The following is a 15,532-nucleotide window of genomic DNA, read 5'->3' as shown; positions in this document are numbered from 1 at the left end:
AATGACAAATCAACCTTTTGATGGTACAAACACAAAATCCTAAGAAAACAGTGAGTTAAAAAAAAGTGATACAGCATTTTATCTGGACCATTTAGTGTACATTTAAATGAATCTAAATCTCAATAAAGTTTACTCTGATTTCATAGAAGATCAGACCAGCCAACTCAATGTTTTCCTTTAAAATATTTTACTTTAAAAACACTTTCAGCCTAGTTTCAGTTGAACAATGTTTTGAATTTTGTTTTGTTTTGTGCATTTGCCTTTCACTATGTCATTCTGTTTTATCTAAAAATATTGTTCATATTTTTAGTTTTTGGTCACAATGTTGCCCTCAATCATATCAAAATAATTTGGCCAGATACCCAAATCTGTGAAATGTGAAATGTCTGGATACACAAATGAGTATATTCTCTTTCATATCAAGGCAGCATTTTAATGAATTGTTGTTTATCATCATGTCAAAAAGAAGCAACAAATATTGGAACAATAATCAACGATTTAATAATTATGACATGGTTGTCTAGTGTTTAGAGAGACTGTCCCATAACTGAAAGGCACAGGTACAAGCCCTCATTGTGAGTCATTCTGGATAAGAGTGTCAGCTGAATACCTGAAATGTAAATGTGATTTAAATGGTAAGAGTTCCTCAACAATCATAAAGAGGAAGAGCCAATGATGTGAAGGCCTAGATCCAAGAGGAGGAGCTAGAGAACTGAATATGAAAGATTTCATTTTGGGACAGAAGAGCTGCTGTAGTGTTTAACTTGGTTATTCAGTACACTTCAGTGACAATGTTACTCCATTTAATCTGGCTCATTATATTTACATTTCATGCTGGTAAGTGTTCTGTAACCAGAGCCTTGATTTAGAAAAACAATATTTAATAAATTAACAGCTAATTCACTTGAACTTCTCACTTCAAGTTAAAAAAATATAGATTTTTTCTATAATTTAAATCACTGTAAACCACTTTGGTCAAGCGCTTCATCTAAATGCATAAGATGCAATAACTGAACTTTCGTCATTTTGAAAAAGTCAGTTTCATGGTGTATTATGTCCTTTCTCTTTCTAGGATCCTCTGAGGATTTAATTAAACCATTTAAAGATGTCATGCTGGCTTTGGAAGGAGACAGAGTTACTCTCTCCTGCAACTACTCTGTCTCTGTAGACAACCTCTACTGGTATCGACAGTACTCCAGTTCATCTCCACAGCTTCTCATCATGGAATATTCACAGAAAATATCTGGGTTGTCTTTTAAACAAGAGAAAGAAAGAAAAGAGTTTCATCTGGAGATCTCCTCTGCTGCAGTGACAGACTCTGCTCTGTACTACTGTGCTTTGAGGCCCACAGTGACAGGAAACCCAGAGTCACTGTACAAAAACCTGACATCTCCTGACAGATTATTTAGACACTTCAGTTCTTCATTTTAACACCTATAGTGCCATCAAGTGGAGTTATCAGATCAGCACACTGACATCTTTAACTGAAAAATTGTTAAATTATTTGTATGATCTGTCACAAACTTAAAAGATACTTCATTCACATTTCACAATGTTACTGATTATCATTACATTTTAAGTAGAGGCACTGAACAAAGGTGTCCTTTATTTCCACTAGTTTTGTGAATGAGATGGACCTCATGTTATCTCCTGGACATCTTGTAACAATTTGAATACTAAATTGTATTATATGCGTTTCATTCTCTGCTAACAAAACACTTATCTTATTACTATCAATCGTGACTAGTAAATGAACCAACAGGATAATGATTGCAGCACCACTGTCATTTCTAAAGTTTAAGGTACAATAACTGTAACTCAGACAAAACACAGTGCTACGTGAGGATGGAGAGATTCAGGGAGGAGCAAAACTGTCAGTGAACTATAGAAGAGAAAGGAACTTCCATATTCATCAGTGTTCAATACACAAACTACAACCATTACTTTTATTTGAGATGGTGTCACTATATTATTGTATATTTTCTCTACTGTTTCTGACCATATTTACAGGTATGTTAGATACTGCATTAAGACAAAGTTTTCATTACAATGCCTTTTGAACGTTATTCATTCCACAAGACATTTACAACATGGTATAATAAAGAGTTTTCTCTTCCATTAGGTGTCAGCTGTGAAGAACTCACTCCAGTCAAGAATGAAGAGTACAGTTTAGAAGGCAGCACTGTTACTCTGTCATACAAATACTCCAAACCTGCAACTGGTAGTGATCAGTTCTACTGGTATCGCCAAGACCCAGGAAAACCACCACAGTTCCTCATCTCTCACTTGGGGACAGGTTCACTATCGAGGGAAGCAGATCCAAACTCTGGACTGTCTGTTAAAGTGACTAAGGAGGAAACCCAAATGGATCTGGAGATCTCCTCTGCTGCAGTGACAGACTCTGCTCTGTACTACTGTGCTGTGAAGCCCACAGTGACAGGAAACCCAGAGTCACTGTACAAAAACTCTCCCATCCTCATCTTCATCTTTTACCTTTATGTCATAAAATCCTCTATACGCTTAGTATCATTTCTCACAGCATTCATCATGGCCCTCTCTCTGGCTCCAAAATCAAACTACCAGCAGCCAAAAGAGGGCAACATTATCAAGGTGGGGTAACACCTGATTCACAGTTGAATATTCTGTTACAGTACAGCAGAAGTCCATTCATTCCTACGGCAGACAACACAACAGTGACAACACATCGCCCCCTTGTGGACAACGGTTCCAATAGCACCAGAGTGACAGAATCCAATTTTTATGTTGTCTTCATTCTATCTTGACTCTGTTATCTTTACCAGAAAATATCAGACCATTAACCACATTAACCATTTTAAATTGTGAAAAAATGTCTTATGATAAAGTGACAGAGATAACATTATGTAGGTGGTCAGCTGTGTATGATAGGCTATTACTTTGCATTACAAGAAAATATAACCTACTTCCAAAATACATTTTTTTTTATGTTTTGCGCACAAAATAATTACCTGAAATGTGAATGTGATTTAAATGTCAAGAGTTCCTCAACAAATGATAAAGAGGAAGGGCCAATGATGTGAAGGCCCAGATCCATCAGAGTATCAATGTTCTTCCTCTCTCTCCTCCCCTCTCACTGCAGACATGAAACACTGGCTGAGAAACATCCTGATTCTTACTCTCTGGCTAGGTAACTCTTTAAACCTACTGATTGTTCTCCTTTAATCATTGGTGTTTATTGATTAATTTCTTCTTCTGTATGTTCTATTCTTCCAGAGTGTAAAGGAGAAGACAAAGTGATCCAGCCAAGAGGAGATGTCATTGCTACTGAAGGAGAGACAGTTACACTTGGTTGTACATTTGAGACAACTTCCCCAAATGCCTATTTGTTCTGGTACAAACAAGAAGTAAATGGCGTTCCCAAGTTTATGCTGCAGCGCTTCACCTCTGGAACAGGAGATAATGCTGCAGAGTTCAAGAAAGAGAGATTTGATGTTCAAATCAACAAGACATCAGTTCCTCTGAGGATCCAGAAGCTGCAGCTGTCAGACTCTGCTCTGTACTACTGTGCTTTGAGGCCCACAGTGACAGGAAACACCAAAACTCAGTACAAAAACCTTCACTGCCTCTTTCCTTTATGCAAACACAACACGGTCCTCCACAATGTCCACTAGAGGGAGGTAAACACAATTAAATTTCAATGGTATGTTATAATACGTTTTAATTTCTTAGCATTAATGACAAAAACAATCGAAAAATCAGAAAATAATGTTCAAAGACAGAAAGAGAATCAATGTTTGTTGTAGCATATAAATTAAACTCTGCAGAGTGTGAGGTTGTGGGATGTTACCTATGTGCATGAGGTATGATTACATAAATAAGACAGTATCAAACAAGCTGTATGACACCTCTAACCTATAGAGCTGAGAGGCAAACATCATGGGTGTCCACTCTCTCCTCTGCTGTTTTATTCTTAAAGCTGGAAACTTGTTCACACAACTTGTCAGCCTTGGCCCAGATGAAATATAACAAGAAATATAATACTCACAAATTCCTTTTCTGGATACACAATGCACGTATATGCATGTTGACAGTGATCCTAATTGGTTGTCCAAATGCAATACAAGCTTTTTACCTCATCAGCCTTAGATATCTAATTAGTTAACCAGCAACAGGTGTGATGATGATCACCAGTGCAGAGAAAATATACTCTTCTGTTTATTAGGTATAATCATTTTACAGTAGAGACAAAATGTAAAATAGACAAGGTATTTTCTGTTGCTGTTGTCAGATGGAAAAGTTACTTGCAAAAGGAATATGCACGTGTGTTTGGGGTGTCAACATGTTACAAGGGCCTAAAGATAACAAAACTCAAAACATGACCAATTACCTTTGAATTCAAGTAAGAGAAGCTCCGAGATATTAATTTGTGGAAATGTGAAGCAGGATGGGTCTGAAAAACAACATGGTGCTCAAAATGTTCCCTGGATAAAAAAAGGATTAAAAACAGTTCATGAACAGCCGGACACCAGAACATGCATCATGACATAAACATGTGCTGGTCCAAACTAGATGTGGTGAAAATGACACATCTTTTTAAGAGTGGATGATGATCAGAGGAGGAGCAAAAAGCATGGTGTCACCATGGAAACACACAGCTTACTGAAAGAGAATGAAACACTTCAGTCTGTTTCCTCTTACTGTCTCTTCATCCTCTTCCTCATGAACATTATAATCATTAACTGAGAAAAACAATGCTACTTTATTTTGTTTCAACATTAACAGCAATAAATGGTAAGTGAGAGTGTTGATTTAAAAACATTCATATTTTTGTTGCCAATTTAATACAAGTTGATTTTTTACTTTAAGATAAAATTCTAGTGTGTTAACCTGTAGATTAAATACAAAAGTTGTACTTATGTTATGTTTTTACACCTTCTTAAATATATTGTATACACTGAGATTTCGATTAGGTTAATCACAAAATATTTGTGTCTACAATACTTTTTCATAGTCATTGGCTGAAACACTGGAAGAAGAGCCTTGTAAAGTAAAGTGATACTGTTTGTTTCGTGCAGTTGTCAGCTCTCAGGACATAATCAGGCCCTACACAGGTGAGGTGGTCGTCTTGGAGGGAAACCCCGTCACTTTGTCCTGCAACTACAGCTCTGGAAACACTTTCCAGTGGTACCAACAGCATCCAGCATCAACTCCTCACCTCCTGATTATAGAGCATGGAGAGAAAAAAACTGGGATCAACTTGATTCATGACAGAACAGCCAAGCGAGTGGATCTGGAGATCTCCTCTGCTGCAGTGACAGACTCTGCTCTGTACTACTGTGCTGTGCAGCCCACAGTGACAGGAAACCCAGAGTCACTGTACAAAAACCTGACAGCCAGGTACAACTACAAGACTTAGAAAGAGATTTCACATCATACTTCTATTTTATGAGCCAAAAGTGAAGTTTTACAGAGAAATTGCTGTGGAGAACTTCATTGATTGACTGAGTGGTTGATTGATTAATTCTGTCAAAAACAATTAAATGATCATTCTAGTGCTCATTCATTCTTTTTTATTTGTCCTTTCATTCTTTCCTAAATATGTGAAATGTATAGAAAATAATCTTGATTTATAGCAGTTCTTGTTTGGTCCCTCAACTTGTTCAGCCATAAGATGAAAATATTTTTAATTAAAAAAAAAGAAAAATAAGAAGCTCTAAATAAGCTTTTCTTTGCTTATTTATGAAAGAACATATTTGCTCAGGGATACTGCCCATGAAGAGTTAATTTTTAAAATGCTAAAGCTCCATTTTGGGGGAAAAAAAACTTTATCTGAAGGTTAGCATTTAATATCTCTGAAATATAGAGCATATAGTGTCAAATAAATTGCATGGCCCACAGGTTTTTGGAATATCCACAAAATCTTAATCAAAAGTGATTAGCGCTCAAAATCAACCAAGTACTTGAGTATTTTTATGAGGTAGTCCTAAATCTTCTTAGACAATTTTCTAGACAAATGTAATAATAGTAGCAATGTCATTGTCATTAGGAATATTATTAGTTATGAATGTGACATTACACAATACAGCCAAGAGCTTCAGGTAAGAACTGTAACTCAGAGAACTTACCCCGTGTTCAAACTGCAGGAAACACATTTATTTTTCAGTCAATGCTACTTTATTAGTTAGCTATATTAACTAATTAAAAAGATGTCATGTAATGAAAGGCAAAACCAAAGCAGCGAAACAATGATTTGCCAGTGCTATGAGGGGAGTGACAGACTGAGGGAGGAGCAAAACTGTCAATGAAGTACAGCAGAGAGAGGAATTTCACTCAGTGGTGTTTAATACGCAAAACACAGACAGTTTCTCTCTTTAAGATGATGTCATGGCACTTTTGTTTGTTTTTTCCATTGTTTCTGACCAGGCTAACAGGTATGTGAGATAATGCTTTCGAAAAAACTTTTAATCTCATTGATTTTAAAAGAGTTTCATTGCTAAAATCCTTTGGAGCATGAAATAACAGAGTTATCTCTTCCTTTAGGTATCAGCTGTCAGAAACTCACTCCAGGCAAGAATGAAGAGGACAGTTTAGAAGGCAGCACTGTTACTCTGTCATACAATTACTCACAAACTGCTGCTGGTGATGATCATTTCTTCTGGTATCGACAATATCCAGGAAAACGACCAGAATTCCTCCTGTACATCTCAGGGCTAGGCATTAAAAGCACAGCAGAGTTTCTGAAATCAGACACCAGGTTCTCTACTAAACTGGCTGAAGGAAAGCGTGGTGTGGATCTGGAGATCTCCTCTGCTGCAGTGACAGACTCTGCTCTGTACTACTGTGCTGTGAAGCCCACAGTGACAGGAAACCCAGAGTCACTGTACAAAAACCTGACAACCTCTGGCAGAAGTTATAGACGCTACAGTTCAGCTTTTACTTTGACTGTGGCGCCTCCTACTGGATTCTTGTGGACATTGACACCATTTACTGATGGACTCATAATGATGATTTAAAATGTGTGAAGAGGAGGAGCATAGTTACAGATTAGAACAGATGATGATGAGACTTTTGTGTGAATCCTTGAGAGGAAAATCATTCCTGCTCTACCAATATTGTACTGTTCATTGAACTAGCTGTGATGATTTTGTGCTCAATTATTTTATTCTGCATATTATGGGGTAAGAATATTTAATTTAATGAGGAATTGTTTTCTTTAACTGATACCATCAAACCACACATGCATCTCGTGAATTTTCTCATTAATTTTCTAATGAATTTCCTTCCAAAGATTATTTCTGAAAGAATATGTTTGCCATACAGAATTAGTTGATGTAACTCTCAAAGAACTTTTGGATCCAGTTCCATTCACTCAAACTTTTTATTACAGGTCAAAGTGTTGAAGACACCATCACACCAGAGAAGGATGTTGAACAAGCTATTGAGGGCAGTAAAGTGAAGCTCTCCTGCAGATACAACAGCTCAGCAGTTTACAGTCTGTTATGGTACCGCCAGTATCCTGGATCAGCTACCCAGTTCCTCATACTGGACTACTCAGGAGTCTTAAATAATCCCATACCAGGACTGAGCATCAAACATGTCAAAGAGCAGCGACGTGTGGATCTGGAGATCTCCTCTGCTGCAGTGACAGACTCTGCTCTGTACTACTGTGCTGTGAAGCCCACAGTGACAGGAAACCCAGAGTCACTGTACAAAAACCTTTGGAGAACTGAAAAATCGTACATGACAGCACCAATGTCACTTGAAGGGGAGGGACCAACAGTAAACACAAGGCCCAGATCCATCAGAGTATGTTCTTCCTCTCTCTCCTCCCCTCTCACTGAAGACATGAAACACTGGCTGAGAAACATCCTGATTCTTACTCTCTGGCTAGGTAACTCTTTAAACCTATTGATTGTTCTCCTTTAGTCATTGATCATTATTGATTCATTTTTTCTTCTGCATGTTCTATTCTTCCAGAGTGTAAAGGAGAATACAGAGTGATCCAGCCAAGAGGAGATGTCATTGCTACTGAAGGAGAGACAGTTACACTTGGTTGTACATTTGAGACCACTGATCCAAGTCCCAATTTGTTCTGGTACAAACAAGAAGTAAATGGCTTTCCCAAGCTTATGCTGCAGCGCTTGACCTCTGGATCAGGAGATAATGCTGCAGAGTTCAAGAAAGAGAGATTTGATGTTCAAATCAACAAGACATCAGTTCCTCTGAGGATCCAGAAGCTGCAGCTGTCAGACTCTGCTCTGTACTACTGTGCTGTGAAGTCCACAGCGACAGGAAACCCAGAGTCACTGTACAAAAACAGAAGCTGACATACTGACAAGTTGCTGGAAGCCTTTTCCCACGTTGTTGAATTGAACTTTTAACCTCCACTAGAGGGCGACATTATCAAGTAGGTGTTGTGCTACTGTTGCAGTGTATTTAACCATTGGATTGAATTGAATTAGGTTGAAGTGTTTGGAACTGAATTGCTTGAATTCATGACACATGCTGTGTCTTCTCATGAACAGCCATTGTTTCCTGTTGAAATGTCTTCCACAAAACATTGAACCTCTTCCTGCTCACTCATTGTAAATCACTCTGGATAAAAGCATCAGGTCAGTTCATAAATGTGAAAACTTTATTAAAGAATTATCTGGATGTGTATTTGTATCTTAAATCAAAAACAGCATCACAGGATGACAGCATAGGATGGGGAGGAGGAAGGGAGGGGCAACAAATTCAGTTCATATGTCAAGAGCTTAGAAGAACTGAGGCTGTGTTTTAGGCTGCTGATTTAAAATTCATCAGTTATAATGCTATTCAAGTTATTCTGCATCATCTCACTGTTCGGTGTCGATAAGTTTCTAACTGTTTGATATGAAGCTTGTTCTCCATGATTCTTATTTCTTTATCACACATGGTAATTCCAGGGACACAAGGATTATTTTTTTCATTTTGTCTCTGGACACTAACTTTCACTCTGACACTCCTTAATATTGGTTCCTTGTAATGGTGGAGATCTAGGAATCGAAGCTTATTCTATTGTTGACCTCATTGTACAGTCTGTTACTCTGAATAAGAAGAAAGCTGAGTCAAATGACTAGAAGGTAATGTAATATAATCATGAATTTTAAAGTCCATCATAATAGGAAAGAGGAAATTGCCACATATTTGCACTTACAAATAATAAAACACTGAAAGATAACAATAAAAATGCTGCAGAAAAAAACAAATGTAGGATGAGAATGGTACTTAAACAATAAAATGCATAACTGACATGTAAGGAAAATATAAAATACCCCCACAGCCACTCCAGTCAGATCCATTTTAACTCATGTCTTTTCTGTCTTGTAAAGGACGCTGTGAGGATTTAATCTCCCCGTTGTCTAATGCAGTCCTGGCTTCAGAAGGAGACAGGGTTACTCTCTCCTGTAACTACTCCAGCTCAGCCAACAGCCTCTACTGGTACCGGCAGGATCCCAGATCAGCTCCACAGTTTGTAATAGCGGATTACTCTGAGAACACACCACATCTCTCTGTAAAGCATGAAAGACAGAGCAAAGAGTTTCATCTGGAGATCTCCTCTGCTGCAGTGACAGACTCTGCTCTGTACTACTGTGCCCTGCAGCCCACAGTGACAGGAAACCCAGAGTCACTGTACAAAAACCTGACATCTCCTGACAGATTATTCAGAGACTTCAGTTCTTCATTTTAACACCTATAGTGCCATCAAGTGGAATTATCAAATCAGCACAGACATGTTTCTCTGAAAAATTGCTAAATTATTTGTCTGATCTTTGGCCAATTAGACTTACTTTTTTGCACTTGAATTATATTTAGTGACATTTCACAATGACACTAATTATCATTACCTGTTTAGATAGAGGTATGAGGCAACAGTGTCCTTTATCACTAGTATTTTTGTTACTGCCATTGAGGATGAGACGTGGCTGGAGCTAACTAGCTGAGGTTCAGGAGCAGGGCCAGGCCTCAACTCCACCTCTTCCGGCCTTAACCTATATATGCCTTCCTGCCCTGCACCCCTGTTTGTCCTTGTTCTTTCGTGCCCCTCCCACCCTCCCTCTCTTCTCTCTCCCTCTCTCTCTCTATTCTCTCATAGGGTCCTCAAGGGGTCTGCTGAGCCTGGGAGCTACAGCGTATTCTTCTCTGAAGCCTTCCCCACACTGCAGTCAACGTCTCATCCATATCTGAGAAGAAGCAGTCATCTATGGCCAAACGCTACAAACTGTGCTAACCGGAAACCATAACCATAACAACATAATCAATGAATAAACGTTCAAATCACATTCTGTTGATGGTGTGGTCTTTGCTTGTGAATGGACCTCATGTAATATCATGGAACCCTTATAATAATTAGAATTCTAAATTGTATTGTATTTCTATGTCTGTATGCTGAAAAAAAACCCATCTTATTTATATTTATCATGAATAAAAAATCAATTTACAGGATGATAATTACAGCATAAATGTCATTTCCACAGTTTAAGATACAAAAACTGTAATTTAGACAACTGTAAATACAGTGCAACGAGAGGAGGGAGAGATTGAGGGAGGAGCAAAACTGTTACTGATAGAAAAGAGAGAAGAACTTCCACATTCATCAGTGTTCAACACAAAAACCATAACCATTATCTTCATCTAGGATGGTTTCACTGTACTACTGCGTATTTTCTCTACTGTCTCTGACCATAATAACAGGTATGTTTCATACTGCATTAAGACAAAGTTTTGATTCCAATGTCATTTGAATATTATTCATTCAACAAGACTTTGCAACATGTTATAACACAGAGTTTCTCTTCCATTAGGTGTCAGCTGTGAAGAACTCACTCCGGTGAAGAATGAACACTACAGTTTAGAAGGCAGCGCTGTTACTCTGTCATACAATTACTCCAAACCTGCAGCAGCTAATGATTATTTCTTCTGGTATCGACAATATCCAGGAAAACCACCAGAGTTCCTCCTGTCCATCTCAGGGTTAGGCAGCACAAGAGCAGCAGAGTCTCTTAAATCAGACACAAGGTTCTCAACTAAACTGGCTGAAGGAAAGCGTGGTGTGGATCTGGAGATCTCCTCTGCTGCAATGACAGACTCTGCTCTGTACTACTGTGCTATGAAGCCCACAGTGACAGGAAACCCAGAGTCACTGTACAATAACAGAAGCTGACATACTGACAAGCTGCTGGAAGCTTTTTTCCCACGTTGTTGAATTGAACTTTTAACCTCCACTAGAGGGCGACATTATCAAGTAGGCGTTGCACTGTTGCTGCACTGTGTTTGACCATTCTGTCATTAATAACTGCTGCCATGAAGAGAACAACTCTCAGACTGAATGTTGAACATCAGTTAGTTTCTCCTGTTGCTTTAAACCTTGTTGTAGAGATGGAACATTGGCTGTGGATTATTCTTGCTGCACTTATCTTTGGTATGATAGAAAACACATCATATTCTTTTGAATACAAATTTATATGAATGTAGATAGGTCAGTAAACAATCTGAATAGTTCAGGTGTTGCTGGCCAGAGAGTAACACTTTACAGTTGACATTTTCCACTGTCTTCTCCTCTAAGTCTCATGGACAATGTTAGTCTAATGGGTTAATTTTCTCTACTTTTTCCAGGACTAATAGCTGGAGACAACATCTCTCCTGTAGAAGATGAAGTCAGTGGAAGAGAGGGAGAATCTGTGACACTGAGCTGCTCCTATGATACAGACAGAGGGGGTATTTACCTTTACTGGTACAGACATCAATCTAACCAGGCTCCTCAGTTCATTCTATTAAAAGGAGCCAAGTCATGGAGTGGATCTGAATATATCCCTGATAATCGTTATCGATCCACAACGTCCAGCACATCAACTGAACTCACCATAACAGGCCTCACCCTGGCAGACACAGCTCTCTACTACTGTGCTCTAAGAAACACAGTGATAGAAAGTGTAGAAGAGGCTGTACAAAAACCTGAACACAGATATCTCACTATTCTTCAAAGAGGAGGGAAGTGGTATTCAAACCACAACTTAATATCAGATGGATTCTGTTATTCATGGTTTATCAGAGCCACTGTGGTTACACCTGCTAATGAAACACTGTGGGAGGATTCACATGTGCAAGAAATACAAATAAATGACAAATCAACTTCATGATGGTACAAACACACCACCCTAAGAAAACCATTGAGTTAAAAAGAAAAAGTAATTAACAAAAAGTAATACAGTATTTCACCTGGAACATTTCCTGTACATTTATTGTAAATGGAAAATAAAGTTATTCTGATTTCATAAGAGATGAAACTGGCCAACTCAATGTTTTCCTTCAAAATGCTTAAAAAAAAAAAAAAAAAAAAATGCTTTCATGCATGTTTCAGTTGAACAATCGTTAGAGTTTGATTTTGTATTTGCATTTCTATGTTATTCTTTTTTTTTAATCTAAATTGATCGTTCACATTTTTAGGTTTTGTTCACAATATTATTTATAGAGTAAAGCCATTTTATTGTATTTGCTGGAGATTTTTTGACCGTACACTACATACATCTTTGAGTCTATTCCTATTTTCTTGTTAAACCTACAGTTGTGGATTAATACTTTAAACCTACAGAGTCAGTAAACTATATGGTGATATTCTAGCTTTTCCAGTCCTTGTTACCATTTCACCAGGAGGCGGAGCCTGACAGGCAGGAGAACAGAAATGATCTGTAAAAACAACTGCTGATAGATTAGTTTCTTGTTGTTACAGTATATGCTTGAGGTCCAACATCAGCTATGCAGTTCATCCTGTCTGTTATTTTATTTGGGGTGTTTGCTGGTAAGTCACACTTTGATTAGGCTGTTTACCAGTTTTAACCAAGAAACATTCTTGTACATTTATTTTTCTTGCTGAGTAAAATTACTATGATTTGTATTTTTCTTTTTTAAAAATATTAAAGACATAACCTATCAAATTCACATCTGCAGGTTCCAGTTATCAACAAACCATCCAGTCAATCCAAGACAGAGTTCAGGCTCTAGAAGGAGACACAGTAACTCTCTCCTGTAAATACTCATCAGAAAGCAACTTCTTCTGGTATCGCCAGTACCCAAGTTCAGCTCCACAGTTTCTCATTTCAAACTACATCAGCAAACCTGGATTGACTTTTAAACATGAGGAAGTCAATAAAAAGTTTCATCTGGAGATCTCCTCTGCTGCAGTTACAGACTCTGCTCTTTACTACTGTGCTCTAAGAAACACAGTGATAGAAAGTCTAGAAGAGGCTGTACAAAAACCTGAACACAGATATCTCACTATTCTTCAAAGAGGAGGGAAGTGGTATTCAAACCACAACTTCATATCAGATGGATTCTGTTATTCATAGTTTATCAGAGCCGCTGTGGTTACACCTGCTAATGAAACACTGTGGGAGGATTCACATGTGCAGGAAATACAAATAAATGTCAAATCAACTTTATGATGGTACAAACACACTACCCTAAGAAAACTGCTGAATTAAAAAGAAAAAACAAAAAGTAATACAATATTTCACCTGGAGCATTTCCTGTACATTTATTGTAAATGGAAAACAAAGTTATTCTGATTTCATAAGCGATCAGACTGGCCAACTCAATGTTTTCCTTTAAATACTTTAAAAACACACTTTCCGGCTTGTTTCACTTGAACAATGGTTTGAATTTGGTTTACTATGTTATTTTTATTTATCTAAATTTATTGTTCACATTTTTAGTTTTTTTTCACAGTTTTATTTGTCTAGTAAAGCACTTTTCAACTTTTTTTTGTAAGTGCTCTGTATGAAAAGTTATTATCAAATCATAGTCATTTTATAGTATTTGCTGGAGATTTTATGACCGTACACTCCAGACATCTTTGACTCTATTCTTATTTTCTTGTTAAACCTACAGTTGTGGATTAATACTTTAAACCTACAGAGTCAGTAAACTATATGGTGATATTCTAGCTTTTCCAGTCCTTGTTACCATTTCACCAGGAGGCGGAGCCTGACAGGCAGGAGAACAGAAATGATCTGTAAAAACAACTGCTGATAGATTCGTTTCTTGTTGTTACAGTATATGCTTGAAGTCCAACATCAGCTATGCAGTTCATCCTGTCTGTTATTTTATTTGGGGTGTTTGCTGGTAAGTCACACTTTGATTAGGCTGTATACTAATTTTAACCAAAATAAATTCTTACACATTTATTATTCTTGCTGATTTGTATTTTCCTTTTTTCAAAATGATGAAGACATAACATCCAATTCTTCACATCTGCAGGTTCCAGTTATCAGCAAACCGTCCAGTCAATCCAAGACAGAGTTCAGGCTCTAGAAGGAGACACAGTAACTCTCTCCTGTAACTACTCTTCAGCAGACTACTTCTTCTGGTATCTCCAGTTTCCCAGTTCAGCTCCACAGTTTCTCATCACAGACTTCAGCAACAAACCTGGATTCACTTTTAAACGTGACCCAGAAACGTTTCATCTGGAGATCTCCTCTGCTGCAGTGACAGACTCTGCTCTGTACTACTGTGCTGTGAAGCCCACAGTGACAGGAAACCCAGAGTCACTGTAAAAAAACTCTCCCATCCTCATCATCATCTTTTACCTTAATGTCATAAAATCATCTATACGCTGAGTATAATTTCTCACAGCATTCATCATGGCCCTCTCTCTGGCTCCAAACTCAAAATTACCAGCCGCCAAAAGAGGGCAACATTATCAAGGTGGGGTAACACCTCATTCACAGTTGAATATTCTGTTACAGTACAGCAGAAGTCCATTCATTCCTACAGCAGACAACACAACAGTCACAACACATCGCCCCCTTGTGGACAACGGTTCCAATGGCAACGGAGTGACAGAATCCAATTTTTATGTTGTCTTCAGTCTATCTTGACTTATGATTAACAGAGATAACGTCATGTAGATGGTCAGCTGTGTATGATAGGCTATTACTTTGCTTTACCAGAAAATATCACCTACCTCCAAAATGCATTTTTTTGTGTTTTGTCCACAAGATAAATACCTGAAATGTGAATGTGATTTAAATGTTAAGAGTTCCTCAACAAATGATAAAGAGGAAGGGCCAATGATGTGAAGCCCAGATCCATCAGAGTATCAATGTTCTTCCTCTCTCTCCTCCCCTCTCACTGCAGACATGAAACACTGGCTGAGAAACATCCTGATTCTTACTCTCTGGCTAGGTAACTCTTTAAACCTACTGATTTGTTCTACTTTAGTCATTGATCTTTATTGATTCATTTCTTCTTCTGCATGTTCTATTCTTCCAGAGTGTAAAGGAGAAGACAGAGTGATCCAGCCAAGAGGAGATGTCATTGCTACTGAAGGAGAGACAGTTACACTTGGTTGTACATTTGAGACAACTTACACAAATCCCAATTTGTTCTGGTACAAACAAGAAGTAAATGGCATTCCCAAGCTTATGCTGCAGCGCTTGACCTCTGGATCAGGAGATAATGCTGCAGAGTTCAAGAAAGAGAGATTTGATGTTCAAATCAACAAGACATCAGTTCCTCTGACGATCCAGAAGCT

The 15,532-nt window shown here is 37.9% G+C and overlaps 1 protein-coding gene and 1 gene segment (V, D, J or C); both read left to right on the top strand.

The window, feature by feature from the left end:
- The first annotated feature begins 780 nt into the window (after nt 1-780).
- LOC144542162 (uncharacterized) lies at nt 781-2,619 on the top strand. Its single transcript, XM_078287897.1, has 3 exons — nt 781-837; nt 1,073-1,320; nt 2,233-2,619. Exons 1-3 carry the CDS (start codon nt 792-794, stop codon nt 2,617-2,619), a joined length of 681 nt encoding a protein of 226 aa, XP_078144023.1. The 5' UTR covers nt 781-791.
- An 8,021-nt stretch (nt 2,620-10,640) lies between these two features.
- On the top strand, nt 10,641-14,310 carry LOC144542161 (T cell receptor alpha variable 3-like). The segment is given in 4 exon segments: nt 10,641-10,695; nt 10,806-11,080; nt 13,068-13,247; nt 14,257-14,310. Coding segments are annotated over 4 exon segments (564 nt in total).
- The last annotated feature ends 1,222 nt before the right edge of the window (nt 14,311-15,532 follow it).

The sequence above is a fragment of the Centroberyx gerrardi genome, chromosome 13, assembly GCF_048128805.1.
Source record: "Centroberyx gerrardi isolate f3 chromosome 13, fCenGer3.hap1.cur.20231027, whole genome shotgun sequence".
NCBI lineage: Eukaryota > Metazoa > Chordata > Actinopteri > Beryciformes > Berycidae > Centroberyx > Centroberyx gerrardi.
This window is presented reverse-complemented; position numbering and strand designations above follow the sequence as displayed.